We start from the raw sequence: 25,456 nt of genomic DNA, 5'->3' as shown, positions 1-25,456 counted from the left end.
CTCAATTTACTAAGTAACCGAAACTGAGTACTGACTGCTTAGCGACGAATACTAATCAACACAAGTAAAGAATACAGACACAAGCTAGTGGTGACCAGTCTTATCTAGTTAACTGGCAAAGATTAAAGCAAAAATGCAAATAACTGAGAACTCAATAATTAACACAGTGGGTACAGCGACTACCCAGGAGCGAATAAAATCGTCTGCCGTTACCAAAAATAAAGTACTAAATAGAGTTAAGTACTCTACGGATTAATAAAGCAAAAATTCACTTGCTAAATTAACGGTAAACACCAGTAAACTTGTGCCTATAAACTTTAATTATAAATACCTAAATATGAATGAGTGAGCACTATCTCGTGAATAGCTTTAGGGCTAGGAGTTAATATCCTGGAATGAGGTCGCCAATTGTCACGGGGCTTTTTTAATATCACTGTGATTTTGAAATAAATGCTTAAATATTATTTAAATTGATAATAATATTCAATAATACTGAAGAGCAGGGACAATGATTGTCTTGCTAAATCGTGCAACGATTCTCTAAGAACGAGAATTCAAAAACTTTCTCAACAGTACACAGCAGAGACTAATTACTCACAATTGCTGAATTACTGTACTGTTAGCCTCTGGAGAAAGTTACTTCACCCCTGACAATAAATAACTAATACTAATAATAATATCAGGCTCTTGCTGATGCTTTAACTCCTATCTGGCACAACGGATTTTAAGTGAATACAACAAGACTGGTCTAAGTACCAGTTATGAAAGCAAACGTTTATGCAAGCTAGGAGCTATATGGAAAATAAGCTTAATTATGGAGAAATGAAACAAGATTTTACTTTACATTAAGCTCAAGAAAAAGAACTGTTAAATTTATTGATTACAAAAAAATAAATTTAACGTTACATTTCAAATCAAATCAATGAGACGCACTCACTCACACAAAAGCTAAATACTTACGCCTAGGAAAAACACCTTAACTAAGCTCTTAAAACTAGGATTATACAAAAGGATATACCGGTCGATGAATGCTATGTATCACCCGGGGGTTGGGAGGACTGGATTAACTGTCTCAGTGGAGCTTGGGTGCTAGCGACCTCTCACACTTCTGGAGCGCAGGACCCTCTTCCGTCACAACAAACACTCGACTGCCTTCAAATACATTGTATGGGCAGGACGCACAAGCCACCGGAAGAAGGCGTGGCTAACGATTTAGGCAAGCAGAGGCGAACGATAAAGAAACAATTGTATCGCTCAGTAGAGCACTTAGTGACGTGCATTAAACCAGTCACTTTTGAAAACGGTGACGAATGTTTTGAAAAGTATACTCCGAAATGGAGAGAGAAACGGTTAACTGAGCGATACACAGTGAGTTTTCCACTAATAGTTCGTGGCTTCTCACAAAAGGGAAATGTCGCGAATTGATTCGTGACAATGAGAAAACCACGAACTCTAGTGAAATTCCCACTGGGCATCACTCAGTTCAACCTTCCTTGTATTCACTTTGATCAGGATGGTTTTCAGAACACTTGTCACTGTTTCACAAGTGACCATTCTTATCCACGACATTAGTGCTTTCACTGAGTGATTTATTGTGAGCCTATATCGTTCGCCCTCTTTCCGAAAATATCGTTCGCCCTCGTTTTGTTGACCGTTGAAGTTAGGCCACGCCTACTTCCGGTTAACACAGCCATCTCTTGTCCCCATTCCTAGTTTGAACTCAGTCAGCTTTGAGTTGCCTCAAGCATAGGACGATTTGTGCCCAGCATAGAGCAGTGCCTCCGTTGTACAGCGAGTTCCTGAATCTCCTCCTAGATGGTGAATTGGCAATGTGGGCTTACAGCGAATAGCAGTGTTTTGATGTTCATCACAGGCGCCCAGACTTTCGTTTTGGCTCCCCTTCACTGACCAGTATTTCTGTTCGATTTTCTAGGCTTAAGTTTAGCTTCTGAATGAGTGAGTGGTGTATTCTCTTGTTATTTGAATTCATGAGTCCCGTAGTGACCGTGAAATTCCCCTTTTGAATTTATTTTGAGATTCATATAACGTAAATTTATTTTATTCTAATCAATAAATTTACAGTTCTTTTCTTTGAACTTTATGTAATTAGACTCGTGTTTTATTTCTCCACATTATGCTTAATTTAGTTGCCACTCCTAGTTTGCACAAACTACAATACAAACTACAAACTACAATATTCATAACTGGCATTGAGAAGAAACAGACAGAAATGATGATTAAGTTTGTACCAAACTTAAATCTGTTTTGCCAGCCAGGTGTTAAGCACCGGCAAGAACCTGTTTATTACTATTAGCATTAGTTATTGATTGTCAGGGATGGAGTCATGTTCTCAAGAGGCTAACAGTACTAACAAATAGCACACATGTGCAATTAGTCTCTGCTGTGTACTGTTGAGAAAGTTTATAAATTCTCGACCTTAGAGAATCGGCGAAGCAAGCCGGCATAAAGTAAAACTTACTACTTGATTTTCACAAGTCAGTCTCTTGTTTCTATTTACAAGTAATATCAAGCATTCTTAATTCATAATTTCACATCCCTCCCATGACATCTGGTGACCTCGCCAGGATATTAACTCCTAGTTCTAAAGTTATTAATGAGATAATACTCACTCACTCACACCTAGGTATTTGTTATCATTAAAGTCTATTGGCACTATCTTACTGGTGGTTATTGATTCATTTCTATTTTTTTTAAGTAATAGTTTCCCAGTCAGTTGCATTTTTTTTTCTAATTTTCTTTACAAGTTTAACTAAATAAAACTGGTCACCACCAACCTGTACCTATACTCTTTACTTTTGATTATTAGCATTTCTCTGCAAAATAGCAGTCAGTACTCAGTCTTCAGTCCACTCAGCCTTAGTTGAGTTTGCATCATGACCACTAATATATACCTGTATGTACAGGAAGCCAAGGATATGGGGCTTACCGATCCTCAACAAATTAAAGAATATGTGCTCTCATGGTTTAGTTATGAACAACAGCGTGAGAGTGATGCCCGTGAGGAGCGAAGAATTCAACATGAACATGAGCAAAAACAATGCGAACAACGCGAGAGAGAACGTGAATACGAGCGAGAACAACGAGAGAGAGAACGAGAACCCGAACATGCCGAGCGCAAGGCACGTGAGAAACATGAACTTGAGATGCTGATGCTCAAATGAGACTCCTTGGCTTCAGACACATCTGGTGCAGCTAACCCAATTCCACGGGGGCTCTCCCTGCACATGTTCTGGCAACCCATGCATCAAGCTTCCTTCATACAAGGAAGGCGAGCGAATCGAGCCATTCATAGCTCGTTTCGAAGACATGGCACAGATGTTCCAGCTGGATGAGGCAGCTAAGTGGCTCCAGTTTCTTAGCTTGTTTAAGGGCCCTGCCCTCGATATTCTCCACAAAATTCATGGAGACAATTTCACATATGAGATGATGAAGGCCGCACTCATCAAAGCGTACGGTCTCACAGTTGACAACGCCAGGAGTCAGTTTATTAGGGGGTGTCTACAGGAAAAGGAGACTGCTGTTCAGTTCCTTGATCGGCTTACTGCTTGCTTAGATGAGTGGATGGAGAAAGCTGAAACCCATAGCACATAAGAGAGGATAATTGACCTTATGCTGCGCATGCAGCTAGAAAAGTCGTGGCCTGCTGATCTTATGGCTTTGCTTAAGATCTGCCAGGTAAGGGATGGCAGCCAAATGGTGGAGAAAGCTGAAACCCATAGCACATAAGAGAGGATAATTGACCTTATGCTGCGCATGCAGCTAGAAAAGTCGTGGCCTGCTGATCTTATGGCTTTGCTTAAGATCTGCCAGGTAAGGGATGGCAGCCAAATGGTGGAGAAGGCTGATGCATTCTTCACTGCGTATGGGTATCAATCTTGTAAGCAACACACCTGGAACAGGAAAGCTGACTTATCTGGGAAACCATCTCAGACTGAACCCGAACATCAAGGCCGTTCTCAGAATAATGGCCAAGGTCCAAACAAACCACAGAAGAAGGACCAGGGGCAAAACACCCAGAAACCTGAGTGGAAGCAGTATGACAAGCAGAACCCTAACCAGCAGCAGTACCGGTATTTCATGCAGCAGCAGAGCAAGGACAAACCACGTAAACCTCAGCCAGGACAATTGACTTTAGTGTATTGGAGGCAGGATGCAATTGCAGCCTTCATTCTATAACAAGCGCACAGTGATGCCAACCCCACCAGTACAGGTACTTCTCCACAGTTCATCAGTCTCCCAGCGACAGTGAACCCTCCTTCACAGGTGGTCAATGCTCCAACTCGTCAGATGGTTAGCACGACACCTCAGGCATCTATTTCTCAGGGCGCCACATTTGATGCATCGTTCGTTCCACAGACTCATCAATGATTGGCTGCTACCTCCTCAGACCCTTCCACCAGCAACACTGCCTTTCTTGTTCAGCCAGGGTTTGTGGTAGGTGTTTCCTTAACCCGAGGCATCCCATCGATGTATGTATACATCGCAACATTTTGTCACAGCTAGACCCGTTGATGTGTTGGTATGTCGAGCAATTGCAAGGTTCATAATTTGCACAATTTTCAATTCTTGTGTGTGATTTTTGGTACATATACATGGGACACCTTCCTCTATTCCTGTACAAGATGCCAGACAGGGATAATGCCTTATCCCGCATGACCTCTCCCCGTCGCGTGCCATTGTCTTGGCAATTCACCTGTTACCAATGACCTGGCCAATAAAGACATTCAGGGCCAGAGTGATTCCCCAATCGATCACAATGCGGAGGACAAAGTTTACATAGCATTAGAAGAAGAAACAGACAGAAATGATGATCAGGTAATGTCACCAAAAAAGGTCAGGTATGTTGATGTGGTAGTGAGTGAAACAATGCTTATATTGCCTATATTACTGTTTGAAAACCAATATACTCTCGTACTACATATAAATTCGTACCAAATAAATAAATAAATGCCGTTTATGAGTGGTGTGGAATAGTTACCCTCCCGCAGAACTCGTTTTCTTTGGAGCCAACTTGATAGAAAACACAGTAAGGTAAGGAGGTATTGCTACCTGTATCGAGTATTTTAAACCTCAGGTGAGCAATTTCTCTATGAATTTTCGATGTTTCTCACCAAAAGCGGAAGTTTGAGCCAAAAAAAATTTTTCCCAAAATTGGTCGGGACTGGGGGGAGTCAGTGGTGGAAAATCGGTCGGGACGTGACGGGTTAAATGTTCTGAGAGATAATGGTTCCTCAGGTTGCTCCATCAAGCAAAGGTTAGTTCAGCCCAACGAGTACACATGTAAAAAGATCCAAGTCAGACTTATTGATGGATCAGTGAGATTGTTCCCTGAGGCACATATCTAGGTGGCATCTCCTTTCTACACTGGCTTGACAGCTGCTGTTGTCATGCCAGAACTTTTGTTTGACCTCATTCTTGGCAACATACCAGGCGTAAAAAATAGTTGTGCCATAGATGTTGTTACTCAGACTTTGTCTGTTGCAGTAACACGAGCCATGGCCAAGGCTCCAAACCGTGTCACCCCCTTGACTGTCTCAACGTCGCAAGATCTGATTTGTAGTCAAGATGTTTTCCAAGGACAACAGTCTGACACAACACTTGCCTCAGTGCGCAAGAAGCTGGAGGATAATGTGATTAAGTATTCATGGGGAGGTCAAGCCAGGTTTCTTCGTAAGTGAGGATGGCTGTACCGTGAGTCACAAACACCCCAGGGATAGGTTGGATTGCAGTTCGTCGTTCCTGCGAAGTATCACCAAGCAGTGTTCGAATTAGGTCATTGTTCAGTGATGGAAGGTCACATGGGCCAAAAGAAAACCTCTGACCGCATCCATGCTGACTTTTTCTGGCCAGGAATGGGACAGGAAATAACTAGGCTTGTGTGTTCCTGTTATGTGTGTCAGCATACCACTGACTGGGGACGTGTCCGTCCTGCGCCATTGAAACCAATGCCTATAATCTCTGAACCGTTCGAGAGAGTAGCAGTTGACATTGTTGGGCCAATCTCTCCTAGGGCAAGTGATGGATCAAAGTATATCCTCACTATCATTGATTTTAGCTCACGGTGGCCTGAAGCCGTGGTCCTTAAGAATATAGAGGCCGTCACTATTGCTGAGGCATTGATTGAAGTGTTCTGTTGTGCAGGTATCCCCAGGGAGGTTTTCAGCAACTGGGGTTCTAAGTTCACCTCTGCAATGATCAACGAAGCATTCAGGTTGTTGTCCATCCAAGGCTTGCGAACTGCGCCCTATCATCCCATGTGTAACTGGTTGTGTGAGAGGTTCAATGGGACTCTATAGACGATGTTAAAGCATATGGCCACCGAACAGCCAAAGGAATGGCCGCGGTTCATTGCTTCTCTTATACATGCTTATCGAGAAGCCCCACAGCATTCCTTGAAGTTCTCACCTTTTGAACTGGTGTATGGAAGGTCGGTCCGTGGACCACTTCAAGTCCTTTGCAAGTTATGGGACAATGAAGAATCCAACCCTGAAGTCAAGACCACCTACACCTACATCCTTGATCTGGCTGATCGCCTCCAGTCGACGTGCAAGTTAGCTAGGGAAGAATTGATCAAGGTGTGCAAAGTTCAGAAAGTATATTATTATAAGAAAGCAAAGCTTCGGAAGTTCAGTCCAGGCAATAAGTGCTTCATGTTACTCCCCACTGCCCAGAGCAAGTTGTTGGCACAATGGAAGTGTTCTTATGATGTAGTAGAACGCATTTCGGACCTCAAATACATAATTCAGATGGGGAATCTTTGTGAAAGGTTCCACATTAACATGTTGAAGGCTTATTATGAGTCAAACCCCGAGGAGACTGGCCCACAAGTAGCCGATGACAGTGACCAATCACTGGAAGAAAACGAGGCAGCTGCGTTAATCCCAGCTGATGACCATGATGATGAGCCTTAACCGTTCAGTCCCGTCAGGAGGAGACTGTCGGAGATGTCTTACTTAACACTGACTTAGCATTAGGTGACCAGAATGTCATAAGGTCACTACTCTGTCAGTATGCTGATGTCTTCTCTGACCAACCTAGACTCACAAAGGTTGATTGTCACAAAACTGAGTTGACCAGGAATACTCCCGTAAAGGTTAAGTCATAACCGATTCCCGTCCAACTACTGGACACAGTAGACAACGAAATTACCGACATGGAGACAGCGGGTACTATTGAAAAGTCCTCCTCTCCTTACTGTAGTCCAATGGTAGTACCCTGCAAGATGGATGGTGGAGTCAGGATTTTCGGCGACTATAGGAGGCTAAATGCAATCACCAAAGTGGATGGTAAGCCAATGGGTGACCACATTGCCATCTTCTCCAAGTTGGCAGGGTCACGATACTTCACAAAGCTTGGTTTGGCGAAGGGATTCTTTCAGATTCCCCTTCACCCCGAGAGCCGTCAGTTCACTGCCGTTGCTACTCCCAGGGGGATGTATCAGTATTAAGTCCCCCCATTTGGACTTACCAAGTCCCCAGCAGTATTCAATCCATGAGACAAGTGCTTCATGGTATTGTAGGAGTAGAAATGTTCGTTGACGATGTCCTTGTTCATTCTGCCATGTTGGAGGAGCACCTCAGACTCTTGGAAATTGTCTTCAGTAGACTTCAGAGTTTCAACATGACTGTAAAGCCCAGCAAGTGTAAAATTGCTCACAGTGAGGTGGAGTTACTCGGACATGTTGTTGACAACAATCGCTGCAAGTGTCAGGGCGACAAGATCAGAAAGGTTAGAGAAGCCCTGAGACCCATGACCAAGAAACAGATTAGGGCATTCCTTGGCCTAATGGGGTATTATAGGAGTTTTATCCCTAATTTTGCTCTGATTGCCCAACCGTTGTACAAGGTGCTTCGGAAACAAGCTCCAAACACCATTGAATGGGGAGAAGCGCAAGAGAGGTCTTTTGCTACCCTTAAGAATATGCTGTGTAAGGAGCCTATCTTGCAGTTGCCTGATTCCAACAAACCTTTCATACTGCGCACTGATGCTTCACAAGATGGAGTAGGTGCCATATTAATGCAAGAAACAGAAGATGGAATTTTTGCAGTGGCATACCACAACCGTAAGCTAAAACCTGCCGAGAGGAATTACAGTACTGTTGAGAAGGAACTCTTGGCCGTGGTTGATGGTGTTAAGAAATATTACTATTATTTATATGGAGCACCATTCACTCTGGAAACTGATCATATGCCACTCTCTAGTCTCAGCACGACTAAGACGGCTAATGGAAGAATGACACGCTGGACACCGTATTTGCAGCAGTTTAACTTTGTTGTGAGATACATCAAGGGAAGTGACAATGTAGGCGCAGACCTGATGTCACGCCTGCAAACTAATGACTAACACGAGCAACTGTTGTATGCTGGGTTCCATAAGACAAGCGTCCTTAGAGATTTGTGCAATCCAAGGACTAGCTTGGTTCCCAGTAATTAGTGTACTAGTAAGACCTGAAGTCTCGCCCGTTGGTTCCACAGGACACATTACGTCCAGGACTGTATATACATGTATACAGTAGGTTAAGGGGAAGTTCAAGACCCCCATAAGGACAATCTAAGGCTGTGTTTGAATTACCTTGTGGTGTCTCGAGCTGTGGGCCTCTCTGAGGATTCCCTGAGAATGCACATTATCCACATAAGTGTTCACACCCACGTTGGGTGTTAAAATGTGACCTGCCCAAGACTGTGGAGATTCTCAGCTTGCCAATATTAATCGTAAATGTAGAGTTAGGCTTAACCAGTTAACTATAATGATCCTTTGAGATTCTGTCCTGGAACCACGTTTCCTTGTTAATAATAATGTAGGTTTAACCAGTAAACTATAAAGGTCCTTTGAGATTCAGTCCTGGGATCCATTTCGTGGTTAATAATAATGTAAGTTTAGCCCATAAACTATAAGGGTCCTCTGAGATTCTGTCCTGGGACCAAGTTTCCTGGTTAATAATGTATCCATTAAGATGATAGTGTACTTTTTGTAACTTAAGTACTGACTACTAGGCAAAGAGAGAAATTGCAATTTAATTAAAACTATTTGTTGCACTGACACTTGATTGATTTTGCAGGTACAGTTGGGTTAGTAGTTTTGTCGTGCAGATCAGCTGATCGTCTCTGCAACATGATGCTGCCTCTTCTCTGCCTTGTCGTCTCTATTTACTATTGATTTGCATTATATAATTTTACACGTAGGCACAGTTACACCACAACTATCACACCTACACCATGTATTACATACATCACGCTACATAACAATTAGTTGTTAATGTAAGTGTAGCGAACTTTCCGCTCAGTTTGACCTGAGTACAGGATTTTTCACCGTCGTCACAGAGTTTTTTCCTCAAGCTTGCTTCTATTAACGTAAATACGAGTTTTTTACGCTCATGGGCGACTGTGATTTTCTCCTGTAGCAGGATAGTACACACACTACAGTGTGAATCTTGTGTGCCTGAGTTTGGACTTATATGTATGTATGTCATAAAATTTTCCTGAAGAAAAATCTGATTTTGATGGTGTGTAACGTCACGAATTCGCGCGAGTGTATTTATATAAATTCGTGACATTGTACTTTGATGAGAAAACCGCGAACTCTAGTAGAATTCCCACTGTGTATCACTCGGTTCAACCGTCCTCGTACTCACTTCTATCGGGATGGTTTTCAGAACATTTGTCACTGTTTCACAAGTGATCATTCTTATCCACGACATTAGTGCTTTCACTGAGTGATTTTTGGTGAGCCTACGTCGTTCGCCTTCTTTTCGCTGACCGTTGAAGTTAGGCCACGCCTACTTCCGGTGAACACTGCCATCTTTTGTCCCCTTTCCTAGTTTGAACTCAGTAAGCTTTGAGTCACCTCGAGGATAGGACCGTTTGTGCCCAGCATAGAGCACTGCCTCCATTGTAGTGAGTTCCTTAATCTCCTCCTAGATGGTTAATTGGCGAAGTGGGCTTACAGCGAATAACAGTGTTTTGATGTTCATCACAGGCGCCCAGACTTTCGTTTTGGGTCCTCTTCACTGACCAGTATTTCTGTTCGATTTTCTAGGCTTAAGTTTAATTACCTTTTGAATGAGTGAGTGCGTGTATTCTCTTGTTATCTGAATTCATGAGTCCCCTAGTGATCGTGAAATTCCCCTTTTGAATTCATTTTGAGATTCATATAACGTAAATTTCTTTTATTGTTATCAATAAATTTACAGTTCTTTTCTTTGAGCTTAATGTAATTAGACTCGTGTTTTATTTCTCCACATTAAGCTTATTTTAGTTGCCACTGCTAGTTTGCACAAACTCTTTACAATATTCATAACTGGTCCTTAGGCCAGTTCTTTCATATCAAACTTAAATCCGTTGTGCCAGCCAGGAGTTAAGCACCAACAAGAACCTGATTATTACTATTAGCATTGGTTATTGATTGTCAAGGGTAGAGTCACTTTCTCAAGAGGCTAACAGTATTAACAAACACCACGCCTGAGTAATTAGTCTCTGCTGTATACTGTTAAGAAAGTTTATAAATTCTCGTCCTTAGAGAATCGGTGAAGTAAGCCGGCATAAAGTAAAACTAAACTACTTGATTTTCACAAGTCAGTCTCTTGATAATATTTTCATGCAATATCAAGCATTCTTAATTCATAAATTCACAACCCCCCGTGACATCCATACCATTGTTTCGTGACTATGACTATGCCATAGTATTGATCAGCAGTGACAGATCAACATTTAAGATACTGAGATCTCAATTTCAGACCAAGTTAAAGAGAAGGATATAGTATGAAGCGTGAGTAGAAAGAATGGAGTGTGTATTGCATGAAAAGAAAGTATGTATAGTAAGGTGCATATTGAAATTCGTTGTCATTATTGCAGGAGTGAATTCATTGTAGATTGCCTAACGGCTCAGTGGTTAACGCGTTCCTCCTCCTGTCTGCACTGCTCTAAATCTAGGCCCAAGTCTTGCCGTACCATATAGTTTTATTCTTCAGACAGAGAATGATATTTTTCTTTCATTTCTTCCTGCCAACAATCGATTGTATTCCGTATAGGAGACTTATTCAGTAAACGAAAAATATAATGAGAGGCATATCTATCTTCTTCAATTCCAAAAGTCCAAGATAAGATGAATGAAAGCATTCCGAGAATACAAGAATAACATAGCAAACACATCATCTGATGGGTGCTGGTAGTTTGTCCTTTCATATAGTAGCCTGTGTTCACATCATGTTACTTCTTACCCATGATATATACAATATCGAACACACACACACACACACACACACACACACACACACACACTATATCTTGACATACAATACCATCTCCACATTTTCATTGCTGAGCTCTTAAAAGAGATTTATACTAGGATATGATTCTAGTAACGAGTATATGTTATGAAAATAACGTAGCATCGCAGTATTGTCTTAATTTGCCATTTAGCTATGGGAAATAAGCTGCAAAACGTCAAAAGTTTTCTCAGGTTAATATGGGAGAATTATAACACTTGTGTTTTGACATGCATCACTGTCTTTTCAACCACCTGGCAAAGTCACCCATTCCTACAAAGTCAGTAGCCTATGAGGAAGAGAAACTTCGGGCTATTGGTCTCCCTCCAAGGGCGTGGTCCGGTCTTACTATAGGATCTAATTATGGGCTGATACAGATGGTCCGGGTTTATGTAACACACGGGCTCGCATGATTCGCCTGCAACTGAAACAAGAGTAGAATTGCTTTGGGATTTACGGCGAGGCTCTTGTTTCCGTCATTTTGCACTAAAAGCAACTATCCATGTCAGATACCCTTATCTGGGACCGCTTTTGTGTCTCATTGAGCTTAAATGCAGAAAATTTACTAAAGTTGCTGCTACAGGGCGCCACCACAGGTATCAACTGAGAGCAAATTTTGATTTTCCAAGGCAAATAACGTATCATGTGACCATTTTTATGTCTCAATAGACTTAAATTAAGCACTTTTACTAAAGTTGTAGTTAGATGGCGCCACCTCAGCTGTCAGCCGATGGCAGATTTGGATTCTCCATGTCAAATTATCATATCTGGCACCACTTTTATGTCTCGAAAGGCCTTTTAACAAATCTTTCAGAAGCAGAAGGAGAAATAGAAGAAGAATAACGCTGGCCATTCTTTATCGTGCTGACTATCGCCGCAGGTAAAAGTAGCCTATTGTTAGCCCAAATTAAATACTCGAACTGACGGATCAATGAAACAATAATGAAACTATTAGAGATTCCAAGGTTACCGGGACCATTCACCTCAATTCAATCATCCGCTATAAACTTAATTATAGTGCTACAGTTGATGCATCCGTGGGTGTTAATTTCAGTACACTTCATTTCAGAACGGTGATTTTTTTCCTTTTTACTAATTCTTTCTACCATTGGATTATTTTATTTAGCTCGGAGGAGACCTGAAAGGGTGAAGGAGGCATAAATCTGATCTCTTCAGTTCGTTGAGTTCCTTCTATGCTAAGTATTATCATTGGTTGCTTGCAAGGCTAAACTTTAACACTTTCATGTTAGTCATTTCAGGTATTTTCTTGCAACTAATGACGGACGATTCATTCAGCTGAGTGTGAATCGTAGGAGCCTTAATTAAGGACGCCATCGTACTGATGGGGTTTAATAAGAGTATCATTAACGTTAAGTAGAATAAACATACAGTTCGGGTGAGGAGGAGAATAAACAAATGATGAAAATTAGTGACCTTCTTGCATTTCTCTCGTTGGTACACAGTTTTGTTGATGTAATAATACTCACAGCAGTATTATTAGAACTCTGTGTGTGTGTGTGTGTGTGTGTGTGTGTGTGTGTGTGTGTTTTTTTTTTTTTTTTTTTGCACTTGCCACTTTTAGGTGTACTTAGCGTGCATATAATATTACAGAATTTAGTCATCAGCGTTACAAGGAAACCAATAATGTTCATGTATCATCATGTGTTTCAGAAACTTCGTCAGATGTTTGTGAGTCATCAGCAGTATCATAGTCTCGTTTTACCGCTTACACTAATATGATCTTTTTATTTTTTTTCTTTAACTCAAAACACCACTAGGCAACTAAATCCAAATATGGAAGGACCTATAGTTGTGAAGGGATTAGTAAAGGTTATATGAAAATCTCTCAGAAGTTAATAATATGGCAGTAAGAGATAAACACCGCCATGGATATCAGAACCTTTACTGTATAAATTGTGTTCGCTTCTGTCACAAGAGGGCCCGAAATCAAATATATTTACGACCAATTCCCTGCCATAACTATACTCATTTTTAAAATCAAGACGACGATGCACTTGACAATTAATCTGTGATGATTGGCTGAATGCAACATGTCCTAATAACATAGTTGTATTTCAAATAATTGCCGGTAATGTGAATCGAAACTTATTTACTAACCCAAATACAAAGATGCTATTCGGACATGTTGCATTCAGCCGATCATCACCAACTTGTCGAGTCGCATCGATAAAAAGAAGAAAGAAATGAGTATAGGATCTTTTTTAAGGGAAGAATGAGAGAAACAAGATGATTCAGCATTTTCCTTTCCCTGTCCATCCTATCAAAGCAGGTATAACGTACGATAAGTATTTTTCATCATAAAAGAAATTGCACACTTTTCTTTAACAATCTACCTGCAAAAATAAATCCTTGTGTCAAATGGTCATTTCCTTTAACTTTCCTGCCCGCAAACACAAATCCTAGTGTCAAAAGGAAAATGACCTTGAACACAGCACCACATATCATCTAAAATCGTGGGGTAAATATGGGTATTGATCTACCAAATGCAATACTCTCAAACGCAATATGAGCACGTTAATGCTAATCCGCTAGTCATTTAAAGTTCGTTGTATCGCAGAGCGTCATTTATCAAATGCTGGTGGGGCTAGTTCAGCTAAAGTGCCTCGTCCGTTTATCGATCACCATACTCTCCACTCCATCCCTCACCTCATTCTTGGTCCCCCCTCCACCTCACTCACATACACTCTCCTACTCTCCTTGTCAGTCACATTCCCCCCCTTCTCCACCCCATCCTCCTCTATCTCATCCTCAGTGTCCCCCTCTCCCTTCCCCTTAACCTCACTAACATACACTCTCCTAGTCAGTCTCTCAGTCATCATCCTCTTCACAAGGCCAACATATGTCAGAGTATTTTTCCGCACTTTTTCAATCACATCCAATAATTTATCATATTTTTTCTGACCTTGAATTTTGTCTCCATTTTTCTCTGATGCTTCTTGATTATTAAGCGAAATTTGGAGCCGTTTCCTCTACTAGTTTTTCCATAAGGTACAAAAAAAAAAAATGACCTAAACTGTAACACCATTATGGTACTGCATGAGTGTAATAATAATGATATTTCTACTACTACTACTACTACTACTACAATTACTACTACTGCTACTACTACCACCACTACTACTACTACTACTACTACTACTACTACTACTACTAATTATTATTATTATTATTATTATTATTATTATAATAATAGGAAGAAGAAGGAAAGGAAACAGAAGACGAAATAGAACCAACAGACGAAGAAGAAGAAGAAGATGAACAACAACAACAACAACAATAACAACAACAACAACGGCAACAGCAACAACAACAGGTACAATAAAGAGGAATAACAACAGACACAATAACAACAACAAGAACAGTGTGGTCAAGGCGGACATGCAATTGTGTTACGTCTTCACCTGATGATTTGGATGTCACGTGATAATGGGTTGGCATGGCAACGGGATTACCTGACCATTGTGTTACTTCCCCTCCCTCCCTCTCTCTCTCTCACACACACACACACACACACACACACACACACACACACACACACACATACACATACACACATGCTAGAAAGACTTACAAATAAAATCCACTGGAAACATATTCTCTCTTATCCCCCCCCCCCCAGTGCGTGGTGATAGGGAGCAGTCCCGTGGGTCTCTCAGTAGCTTCATGTCTCAGTGTTTTTTTTTTTTTTTTTTTTTTTTATGTGTCCGACTCTGGGCATAGGCTTCACAGCCTGCTCTCAAGGCCCAGTAGTCCTCCAACATACCATACACCTCTCTACATGTCACCACTTCGGCGCTAACACCCACCGTCCATATTGAATACATGCTAGGGCTGTCTCATACAGGACTGGTGTATTGGTATTAGCGGGGGTACTTTTATGACATGTCGGAGGGTCATATGGTAGATCAGGAAAGTCTGCTTTTTATGAAGTTCAAATCCTAAACTGTTCCCTGCCCCAGCCGGGATTAGAACCTGGGTCCATCAGGACTGCAGGCCGCCTCTCTACCGATTCAGCAGTGTACTCTGGTAGGGGAAGGTAGTGTCGCGCTGCTTCCTCGCACGTGGTGCAGTGTAGGGGGGGGGAGTAGGTAAATTGTACCCAAGAAGAATAACCAAAGATTGAATAAATAACGTAAGTTACAATGGCAAATAACAGTAAAACCTATTTTTAGAGCAAATATATATATTCTCTTTTATTTCAGTCAAAATTATCGCTCATTTACAGTAAAAAAAAAATGTAAAAAAAAAGGTTAAAAAATTAAGGATTTTTGGCTTTTTTTTTTAGTAGCCCCTAAGGAACCTAATATACCTCATTATTAACTGATTATACACAAAACTGAATCGATTTATTATTGCCATACCCTCAACCCGTCGATAAAGTTTGGTCTATATAGAATAAAAATTATTTAGGTTCACCTCTCCCGGTGACCTTGACCTTTGATGTATCGTTACAGGATTATATATGTACCACCTTTTATATCGTGCAGGAACAGGCCTAGATACCCCCTAAGCCACGTAGAATACTGTCTTTAATCTGACTTGTGTAGTGGGCATCCATGGTCTCACCCTTAAATAAATCACTTAGGGAAAGGTGTCACGACGCCTCCAGTGGTACTTAAACTCACCTGTGTATGGAGCGTCCGTTGCCTCTCCCTTGGTGTGGTCCATCGCTATCAGGTACTGGTCTATGAGGTCCCTGGGGTGAGACGGGTCCAGTGTGTCCTTGTGATCCTTCAACACCTCCTGCCCCGCTGAGGGGGGTCACCTTGACGTGGTGGCAGGGCTTGAAGCGTGGTTGGTGGTGCCACCTACCTTGGAGGCATGCCTACCTTTGTAGGGTTTGGCATATGTCAGTGACGTGGACGAAGCACCCCCTACATCACTGGTGGAGGAGGCCTGCTGGTGATGCTATTCCCTGCCCTTTTGCCATCTAGGGCGGGACTGTTGCCTCCCCACGTGTTTGCCGTGCGTGGCGTCCCGTAATGCTGGGAGATGGGAGTCCTGGAGGTTGAGCGATGCTGTACGATGCGCCCTGCAGCTAGCAATACACCTCTTTGGTCCCTTATTCTGGCTAGACGGGTGGCCTGGTTGGGCCCGACCAGGTCAATCGGCTGGTCATGCGTTGGCTAGGGTCAAGTGGGCACTGGGGGGCCTGGTGGCTCCTATCGTCCTGGAGTCACCCTTGCCCAGGTCCCCTGGTGGTTACCCGCGTATACTCTCCTGCTACCTCTGGGGTCGCCAGTGGTGTTATCCCTGGGATATGACCTCCCCTTGTTGGGCTCCATGGTGGGTGGAGGGGTGGGGGAATGAAGTTTCTGTTGTATATTAATGGATAATTTACCTAAAAATACTGTTGACGACACATCATCTGTCCCTGGTAATTCTGCAAGCATCCTCTTCGATTGCCACGTTAGAGCCTTTCCAGGCCCCAAAGGACTATTCTCTTCTGACCCAGTGTTCAACTGGGAATAGGAGGAGGTCACGTCGGGTTGGTTTGGCTCCGGGGTTCAATCCGGAAGAGAGTGAGCCTGAGACCTTCAATAAGTATCTAGTACTGAAACCCTCTGCTGGTGGTTCCGTGCTGGATATAGATATTTTTGAACTACACCGAGCCATTGTTTCTGCTTGTGGCCGTGAACCGGCGATCTCAACCCAGGGGAATGGTAGCCTACTTATTGAGGTGTCCTCTCCAGCAGAAAGCTCCCGTCTCCGGAATTTGACCTCCATAGCTGGCAATAGTATGTCCTGTGTACCCCATGGCACCTTCAACCAAAGTAAGGGGGTTATTTACTCTCGAGACCTCCTGCGGTACCCTGAGTCACAGTTGTTAGAAAAACTACACTCTTATGGTGTTATAAAGGTTGACCGGGTACAGAAGAAGATCGATGGTGTTCTGACCCCGACTCCGACACTGTTTCTGACCTTTGACCGCTTGACGTTGCCTGCTTCCGTGAAACTTGCCTGGCTCTCTCTGCCTGTGAAGCCTTATGTTCCAAACCCAAAGCGGTGTTTTCACTGTCAGGGGTATGGGCATGTTAGTAAATTTTGCCGACGTGCACTGGCTGGCCTTCCTGGTGTTTGTGTTTCCTGTGGCGATATGAGTCATACCAGTGATTGTCCAGGACCCCTTAAATGCTATCACTGTGGGGGTCCTCATGCTGTATTTTCCAAAAACTGTCCTTGCTACTGCCTCGAAAAGGAAGTTTTGAGCATTCGTGCACGTGAGAAGGTTTCCTTTCCAGAAGCAAAGAGGAGGGCCCAGACTCTCTTCTTTCGGCCTGGAGTTACTTATGCTTCTGTCCTTTCTGGGGCACCTGTACGTTGTTCTGTGTCCCAGAAGTTGCCACGACCCTTTACAGTGACCACTTCCCCAACTACTGATTTGACGGATGTTGTTAACCCTGGAATTACTGATAAGTGTGTGACTGATGCTCATCCACCCACTGCTCCAACTGTCTCTGCCTCCACCTCAGTGGCTGACGGTTCGCGTACTTCTGTGGTAGTGGCAGATGTACACACTGACGAGACTCATCCCCCCTTGTCCAGTATGAACGAGGCTCCTTCTGTATCCGGCAAACGTCATCGTAATTCGTCAGAGTCCTCAGAGCCTGAAAGCCGGCCACCTAAGGTTTCTGTTGTCGAACCTTGTATCAACCTCTCTACTGTTCCCTCTGCCTCAGAGGCTGAGAGGTCTAGCCAAATGGAAGCTGCTGCTGGTGGTTCACCTGTAGTCAGGTCCCCACCTGGGGATGGTGTTGGACAGACTGCTGATGCGTCCGTTCTGAAAAGTACAATGTCAACCTTGCAGGGTTCTAATCCTGTCAACTCTGTTTCCACTTCTGGAGCTTCAAATGGTAGCACTGGCCGTCCCACATTACCCAAGGCGGCCTCCAAGCATCTATCCAAACCGAATGTTATTCCACCTCAAAGGAAGAGTGTTGTAAAACTTTCCTCTTCCACGTCCTCACGTTTGCCTACGGATGTTCGACATAAAGCGCGGGTTCCTGGTGCTGGACAGTCTCTTACCAAGGCCCTTCCTAAGCATCATTCCGAACCCACTCGCATGTCAGGAGGTGTACAGTCACGCACTTAATCATTTTCCCCTCCACTATGGGTTCTATCATCCAGTGGAATTGTCGGGGTTTATGTGCTAACTATGAGGAACTGTGTCATCTAGTTTCTCAATTTACTCCGCTATGCATGTGTATCCAGGAGACCATGGTTGGTGATACTGCTCCTGCTGGTCCTTCTGGCTACAATGCTTTTTATTCTGATCCTGTGCTGGGCCAAGGTCGTCATGGAGGTGCTGCTATCTTCCTTCGCCAGGATATTCCATGTAGTCATCTGGATATTTCCAGTCCCTTGCAGGCAGTTGCTGTCCGGATGTTTTTACGTCGGCAGTATACAGTTTGCAGTCTTTATCTACCTCCTAGTGCAACTGTTGAAAGGGCGGATCTGGAACGCCTTATTCATGGCCTTCCTTCTCCCTTTCTGTTACTAGGCGATATGAATGGTCACCATCCACTATGGGGAAACAGTGAGGCCAACCCTCGGGGTGTTATGCTGGCCTCTTTAGTGGAAGATGAGGAGTTAGGCATTTTAAACTCCAATATAATGACTTATTTCCATAGCCAGACAGGAACTTTTACTGCCATTGATTTGTCCTTATGTTCAGCTGATGCTCTTTTAGATTTTAACTGGGATATGTTGCCAGACCTGTATGGCAGCGACCATTTTCCGTTACTCTTAACTGCTAGTGCAGGTGGACCTCAGCCACGTCTTCCTCGCTGGCTTCTGGATAAGGCTGACTGGCCATATTTCAGGGAATTAAGTTCCATTTCCCTTTCTGTCAATGAGTTTGGCTGTCTTACGGAGGCTGTGTCATATTTCAATACCGTGCTGCACTCAGCAGCCCTATTATCTATTCCAAAAACAAAGGGTCAGTTTCCTAAACGTCCAGTTCCTTGGTGGAACTCGGAGTGTAGTTCCGCAGTGAGAGCCAAACGAATCGCCTTCTCACGACTTCGTCGTCACCGTGGGGATCCTCAGTATTTGGTGGCGTATCAGAGGGCACGAGCTCATACGAGGCGAGTCTTAAAGGAGGCTAGGCGTTCGTCCTGGAAGGGTTATGTTTCCTCCATCAATTCGAGGACTTCCATCACCCAGGTGTGGAACCGGGTAAAGAAAATTTCAGGTAAATTTACTGTTCCATCCCCTCCTGTTTTATCTGCACCAGGTGGAACTGTGGCTGATCCATTTGCTGTTGCAGAATTGCTTGCTGACCATTTTGCCAGTGTGTCAAAGAAGGATGCAGATACACCTTTGGCTTGCCGCCGTCGGCGCCTAGAATCTCGTGGTCTCAGTTTTGCCTCTGTTGGGGGAGAGCCTTACATATGTTCCATTTTCAATTTTTGAACTCCAGTCAGCTCTGTCGCAGTGCCATGATTCCTCTCCTGGTTTTGATGATATTCCTTATGCCTTTTTACGCCACCTGTCTGATGAGTCCCTGTTGTTTTTGCTTTCACTGTTTAATAAGATCTGGTGTTCTAGGGAGTTTCCGGCTTGTTGGGGTGTTGCTGTAGTTATCCCCATCCCCAAACCAGGTAAGGATCACCTACAGGCGACGAATTATCGGCCTATTTCTTTGACGTCTTGTATATGTAAAGTTTTGGAAAAGATGGTCAATGTTAGGCTTGTGTGGTTTTTAGAGAGAGGTGACTTCTTATCCCCTGCCCAGTATGGTTTTCGAAAAATGCGATCTACCTCTGATGCATTACTGTCCTTGGAATCTTCTGTCTGTGAGGCTTTTTCCACTAACCAACACCAGGTCACGGTCTTCTTTGATCTGGAAAAGGCATATGACACTGCATGGCGTCATGGTATTTTACTCTCTCTTCATGAGTTTGGTCTTCGTGGGCGCTTACCTGCTTTTATTCAACAGTTTTTATCTAACCGAATTTTAAGGGTGCGAGTGGGAGGAGTGCTTTCTAATGCCCGAGCACTAGAAGATGGAGTACCACAAGGGAGTATCCTTAGTGTTACTCTGTTCGCTGTAGCCATTAACAGCGTCATCAGTGTACTTCCTGATGGTGTACGAGGATCACTATATGTTGATGACCTCTCGATTTCCTTCACTGCGTCTAGAATGTCTCTGATAGAGAGGAAGTTGCAGCTGGCTCTCAATAGAATTTCTGACTGGGCAGAAGCACGCGGTTTCCATTTTTCTGCAGCAAAGACAGTGGCTATACATTTTTTTCGTCTTCGAGGAGTCCACCCAGACCCTGACTTGTATCTCTATGGTAGAAGAATATCCTGTGTGGAAGAGACGCGGTTTCTGGGTCTTCTGTTTGATAGAAGATTAACCTGGGTTCCTCATATTCGTTCTGTTAAGGTGGCTTGTCTTAAAGCTTTGAGTCTTTTGAAGGTTTTAGCTCATACCTCTTGGGGTGCTGACCATCAGACCCTCCTCCTCTTGCATAGGTCTCTTATTCTTCCTAAAGTTGAATATGGGTGTGAGGTCTACTCCTCTGCAACAGATGCCCGCCTCCGGTTGTTAAATTCTGTGCATCATGCTGGTGTTCGTCTGGCAACCGGGGCATTCAAATCATCCCCAATTCCAAGTTTGTTGGTAGATGCTTGTGTACTCCCCTTGGACTTGCGGCGCCAGTTGCTAATGATGTGGTGTTGGTATCGTCTTCACCGCATTCCAGACTCAATTTCTTGTGCCATTGTCTCACAGGATTCCCGATCTTCTGTTTTTGAGACCCGTCCCAATTTCCCAAAGCCATTTGGTTACAGGGGTCCGGTCTGTTATGCTAGCCCTCTCTCTCCCGAGACTGGCAATTTGTCCACATCGGATCCCAAGGGTGGGTTCTTGGCTACTCCCTCGCGTGACATTCTGTAGGTCCGTTGTTGGAAAAAAGGGCTCGCTTCCCTCTCAGGTGTCCCTCTCTCTCTTTTTAGAACATGCCTCCATTATTGAGGGTTCTGTCCCCGTCTATACTGACGGGTCTAAGACTGATACTGGAGTAGGATTTGGTGTTGTCTTCCCTTCCTTTAGTAGGGGCGGTAGCCTTCCTGGCGTTACTTCAGTGTATACAGCAGAACTGACTGCAATTTTGTATGCTCTTAAAATCATTCTTACTCTCCGCCAATCCGTTTTTGTGATTTATAGTGACTCACGTAGTGCTTTGTCTGCACTGGAGTCTTTTAATGCATCCCATCCATTGGTTTTATCAATTTTAGAGTGGCTTTTTCTTCTTGGCCGCCGTGGCCGCCGTGTAGACTTCTGTTGGGTTCCTGCACATGTTGGTGTGGTGGGCAATGAGAGGGCAGATACTTTAGCTAAAGCTGCGTCTTCTCAACAGCCCCCAGCTAACTACTCACTACCTGTTTCTGATGTAACACCTTACTTGCGGTATGCAATTCGTACGTGTTGGCAGAGACACTGGGATGGTGTGTCTCAAAATAAACTAAAAGAAATCTTTCAGAGAGTGGTTGTGCCAAGGGTTCTTCCCTCTATGTCTCGGTGACTGGAGGTGGCTCTTGCTAGGCTTCGCATTGGGCATTCTCGGCTTACACATGGGTTCCTCATGTGTGGTGAAACTCAACCGTACTGTGATGACTGCCTCGTTCCCCTTACTGTCCGTCACTTGCTGGTCGAGTGTCCGAGTCTGGAGGGCCTGCGTCAGAGGTTCCTTCATAGGCATGGGGGAGCAGATGGTGCCTACTGTTTATCCTCGATGCTTGGTGAGGCCTCTAACGATTTTACTGATGTTTTTAGTTTTCTTCAGGAGGCGGGCCTCCTTCCACTTTTATAAGTAATTATTTTATAAATTATTCTTTTATTATTTTTAGTGTTTTATTCCTACTAACAGATATTAACTTTATTTTGAATAGACACTTTTTATTTTGCCGTGTCTTCTACTTTGTCATCCGGCGGCATATGACCCTGGCAGTTGCGCCGCCAGATTGTAATTATTTTCAATCAATCAATCAATCAACACCTCCTGCAACGCCAAACTATGCCTCGAGTTGCGTGTTCTCGTTAATACGGTATGTCCTTGACTTGCCTTTCCTTGTTAATATGGCCATGAGTTGCTTGTCCTTGTTATGGCTTTGAGTTGCTTGTCCTTGTTATGGCCATGAGTTGCCTGTCCTTGTTAATATGGCCATGAGTTGCCTGTCCTTGTTAAAATGTCCTTGAGTTGCCTGTCTTTGTTAATCTCTCCATCCACCATTATCCAGTTCGATATTGTACTATTTGTTTATCTCTGTTTCTAACTTGGTCCAGAGTTTCATCCTTTTGCAACTTATTTCACGTAGCTCAGTAGCAGAAAAATACATTGTTGCACCTCCACATCCTGTCCACATCATGTCTTTGTGACAAGACGACGAATAAGAGGAGGAGGAGGACGAGGAATAGGAGGAGGAGGAGGAGGAGGAGGAAGAGGAGGAGGACGACGACGACGACGACGACGACGAGGCGGAAGAAGAAACGAATAGTTGAAGAAAATAAAAAAGAACAAGAAGAAAGAAGAATGCTTATCACTGCTACTTTTATTACAAGTAAACGTAACCTATAACTAGGTGTGGCATTTCATTGTGCTTAGATAACCCAATCCCACACCCACTTCAGCAGACTGAGCCATTCTCACAACGTAAAAGAATTGACAAGGGAGATTTAACATATATATGATCCAATACAAGTGAAAATGCTGGATGGGAGGTAGACACGGAGTTTCAAATCTTTATGTTCTTTTACGTTCTAGGCTACACTCTCTGAAGATGGGTGTGTAGCCCGAAACGTTCATTTCCCTAACGTTTTGGGCTAAACTCTCTGTGTTCTGTGTAGTCCAGAACGTTGAGAGAATAAAGAGTTCAAGCTTTAACCTATATCTCCCACCAAGAGACTCAATATACTGTATAGCCGACCCTCATGTGTACTCACAGAAACTTTATCCAGGGTTCGCTCCACAAATCGCTGAAGTTCATCGTAGCCTAGTTTTTTCTTGAGGAAGGGAGGGGCTACTTTAAGAAGCCAAGGGAAGAGGCTGAAGAGGAAGACCGGACCTAGAAGAGATTCGTGGCCAGAGACGACTAACTCGATGGCTTCCTGTCCTCGAGGGTCGTCCATTTCGTAACGCATGTCTGAGGAAGAAGCAGAGGAAGGACAAAAAACAGGAAAGAAATGTATGTGGGAATGTCAAAGATGAAGTGGAGCACGAGCAAAGCAGAAGGGAAGTTGAAGGAATAAAAACAGTGTGGATGCAAAGTTTGATGAGAGAATGGTGGACAGAGAATATGGAAGCTGCTGTATCCCAACAGAGAACTGGTCCAGAGCAGAACACCCTGAACAGCTCCAGCATTCGTCTCTGTGTCTAACAATGTGCTAGGCGAAGATAACCTGATCATACCTTTGTTTAGGGTCCTTTTGGAGACCTTTTTAGGTCTTGTTTATGTATCCTGCACTAGTTAGCCACTGCTTGTCAACCAGATCCTGTCTGTATTATCATACTGTAGGACTAGAACTCTTACGTGAATCGTGCTCAGAGCTTCCAGGAGTATAGTTTATGTTACATACAAATATTGCATACATGTCACAAAAAGATATGACTAAAAAAGACACGTAACCCAACAGAAGCAAATGCGACTAGATTTCAGCTTAGAGACGACCGGGCCTCTCCATGACTACGTTCAGTCTCCTTATGGACTTGAGGGGGGGTTTATGTGGCCACGTCCTCCCTTAGTCCTTACCCAAATTTCTCATATTTCCGGTTGACATGTAGTTTACTCATACCTTTTAGAGGGTCCAGCAAATAGAGTGAACGTTGTTCTAGTGTTAAACTCACCAGCAACCATCTTCCACACCACATTCATTATGGCCACCCCAAGTGAGAGAGGGAGTGGTTGTTCCTTGCCCGTGTACTTCTTATAGTCTTGCACCAGATACCCTGCCTCCCTGTGCATCACCTCCTCCAACCATGTCTTCCCCATGCCCAGGTCCCGAAGCTGACGAAGGGCAAAGCGACGATTTTTCTGCCACAGGGCCCCGTTGCTGAAGACTATGCCTGCAGTAGAGGATGTAAGTTTAGTTGTATATATTCAGCTGTGGTATTTTGTGATGATTGATTCCTATTTATTTATGCAGTAGAGAGGAAGTATGTGCAGTCCCAGGCCCAAGTCTTGAAACTAGCAGAGGACCAAACAAAAATTTTTCTCTCACATGATCCTGCTTTTGAAGATGATGCTTAGGGTAGAGGATGTTACTGCTCTATGTACAGTTTACACTAACTTGACCTAAAACTGATACTGTCCATCTTGAATGTTGAATCGTAACAATAGACTAACACTGATATGTGAGGCTAGTCACGGAGAGGTGTTATAGATGAGGATCAGACAGACGAGAGTGTTGTAAATCAGGTGGAGATAAAGGTCCGTGTTCTCGTCAGTTTAAAAAGCTCCAAAACACCTCTTTCATTGAAATTTATTTTTGCATACTGCTGGTTATAACCGTTTGGACGATATCTGTGCAAAGTATGGGGATATTAGAATGAGTTATGGAACACGGGGACCGACAGTAAGGTGTAATAAGAAAAATAAGCCGCTTAGGAATAGGTGTTTGGGAGCTTCTTTAAACATAGATGGAGTCCGTATGCAATGCTGTGGACACTTCTCAATCAACTATGAATGTCTATCATGCATCAGTTATTCATTTCCTACTTCTGCTGCCACACCCACGCCCACACCAGCAGACTGTTATCAATCTCTATCCTGCACCATTTATTCATTTCTTACTCCCGCTGCCACACCCACGCACACACCAACAGATTATTACCAATGTCTGTCCTGCATCATCTATTCATACACAAGTACTACTCTTGCCGCCTCACCCATGCCTACACCAGAACTCTGTTATTAATATCTATCCAGCATCATTTATTCATTTCTTATCCCTACTGCCACACCCACGCCCACACCAACACCAACAGATTGTTATCAATGTCTGTTCTCCATCATTAGTCCGTTTAGTACCCCCATTGCCACACCCACGCCCACACCATGTCACGGGGTTTTTATAATATCACGGTGTTTTTTTAAAATAAATGGTTAAATGTTATTTAAATTGATAATAATATTCAATAATATTGA

General features: G+C 43.4%; 1 protein-coding gene across 1 annotated transcript in view; it reads right to left on the bottom strand.

The window, feature by feature from the left end:
* Window positions 1-25,201, bottom strand: part of LOC145397473 (cytochrome P450 2L1-like) — a 30,868-nt gene extending 5,667 nt beyond the window's left edge. The window contains exons 1-5 of the mRNA XM_080270527.1: window positions 25,198-25,201; window positions 24,157-24,375; window positions 23,256-23,455; window positions 16,861-17,068; window positions 15,931-16,056 (exon numbers count right to left, since the gene is read on the bottom strand). Of these exons, the coding sequence (XP_080126653.1) occupies window positions 15,931-16,056; window positions 16,861-17,068; window positions 23,256-23,455; window positions 24,157-24,375; window positions 25,198-25,201 (757 nt within the window). The remainder of the gene's footprint in view (window positions 1-15,930; window positions 16,057-16,860; window positions 17,069-23,255; window positions 23,456-24,156; window positions 24,376-25,197) is intronic.
* Between the last annotated feature and the right edge of the window lie 255 nt (window positions 25,202-25,456).

This window comes from Coenobita brevimanus, chromosome 41 (genome assembly GCF_032717465.1).
Source record: "Coenobita brevimanus isolate Jiangsu-jjx chromosome 41, ASM3271746v2, whole genome shotgun sequence".
NCBI classification, from domain to species: domain Eukaryota; kingdom Metazoa; phylum Arthropoda; class Malacostraca; order Decapoda; family Coenobitidae; genus Coenobita; species Coenobita brevimanus.
Note: the sequence above shows the minus strand (reverse complement) of the source record. Positions and strands in the feature narration are given on the sequence as shown.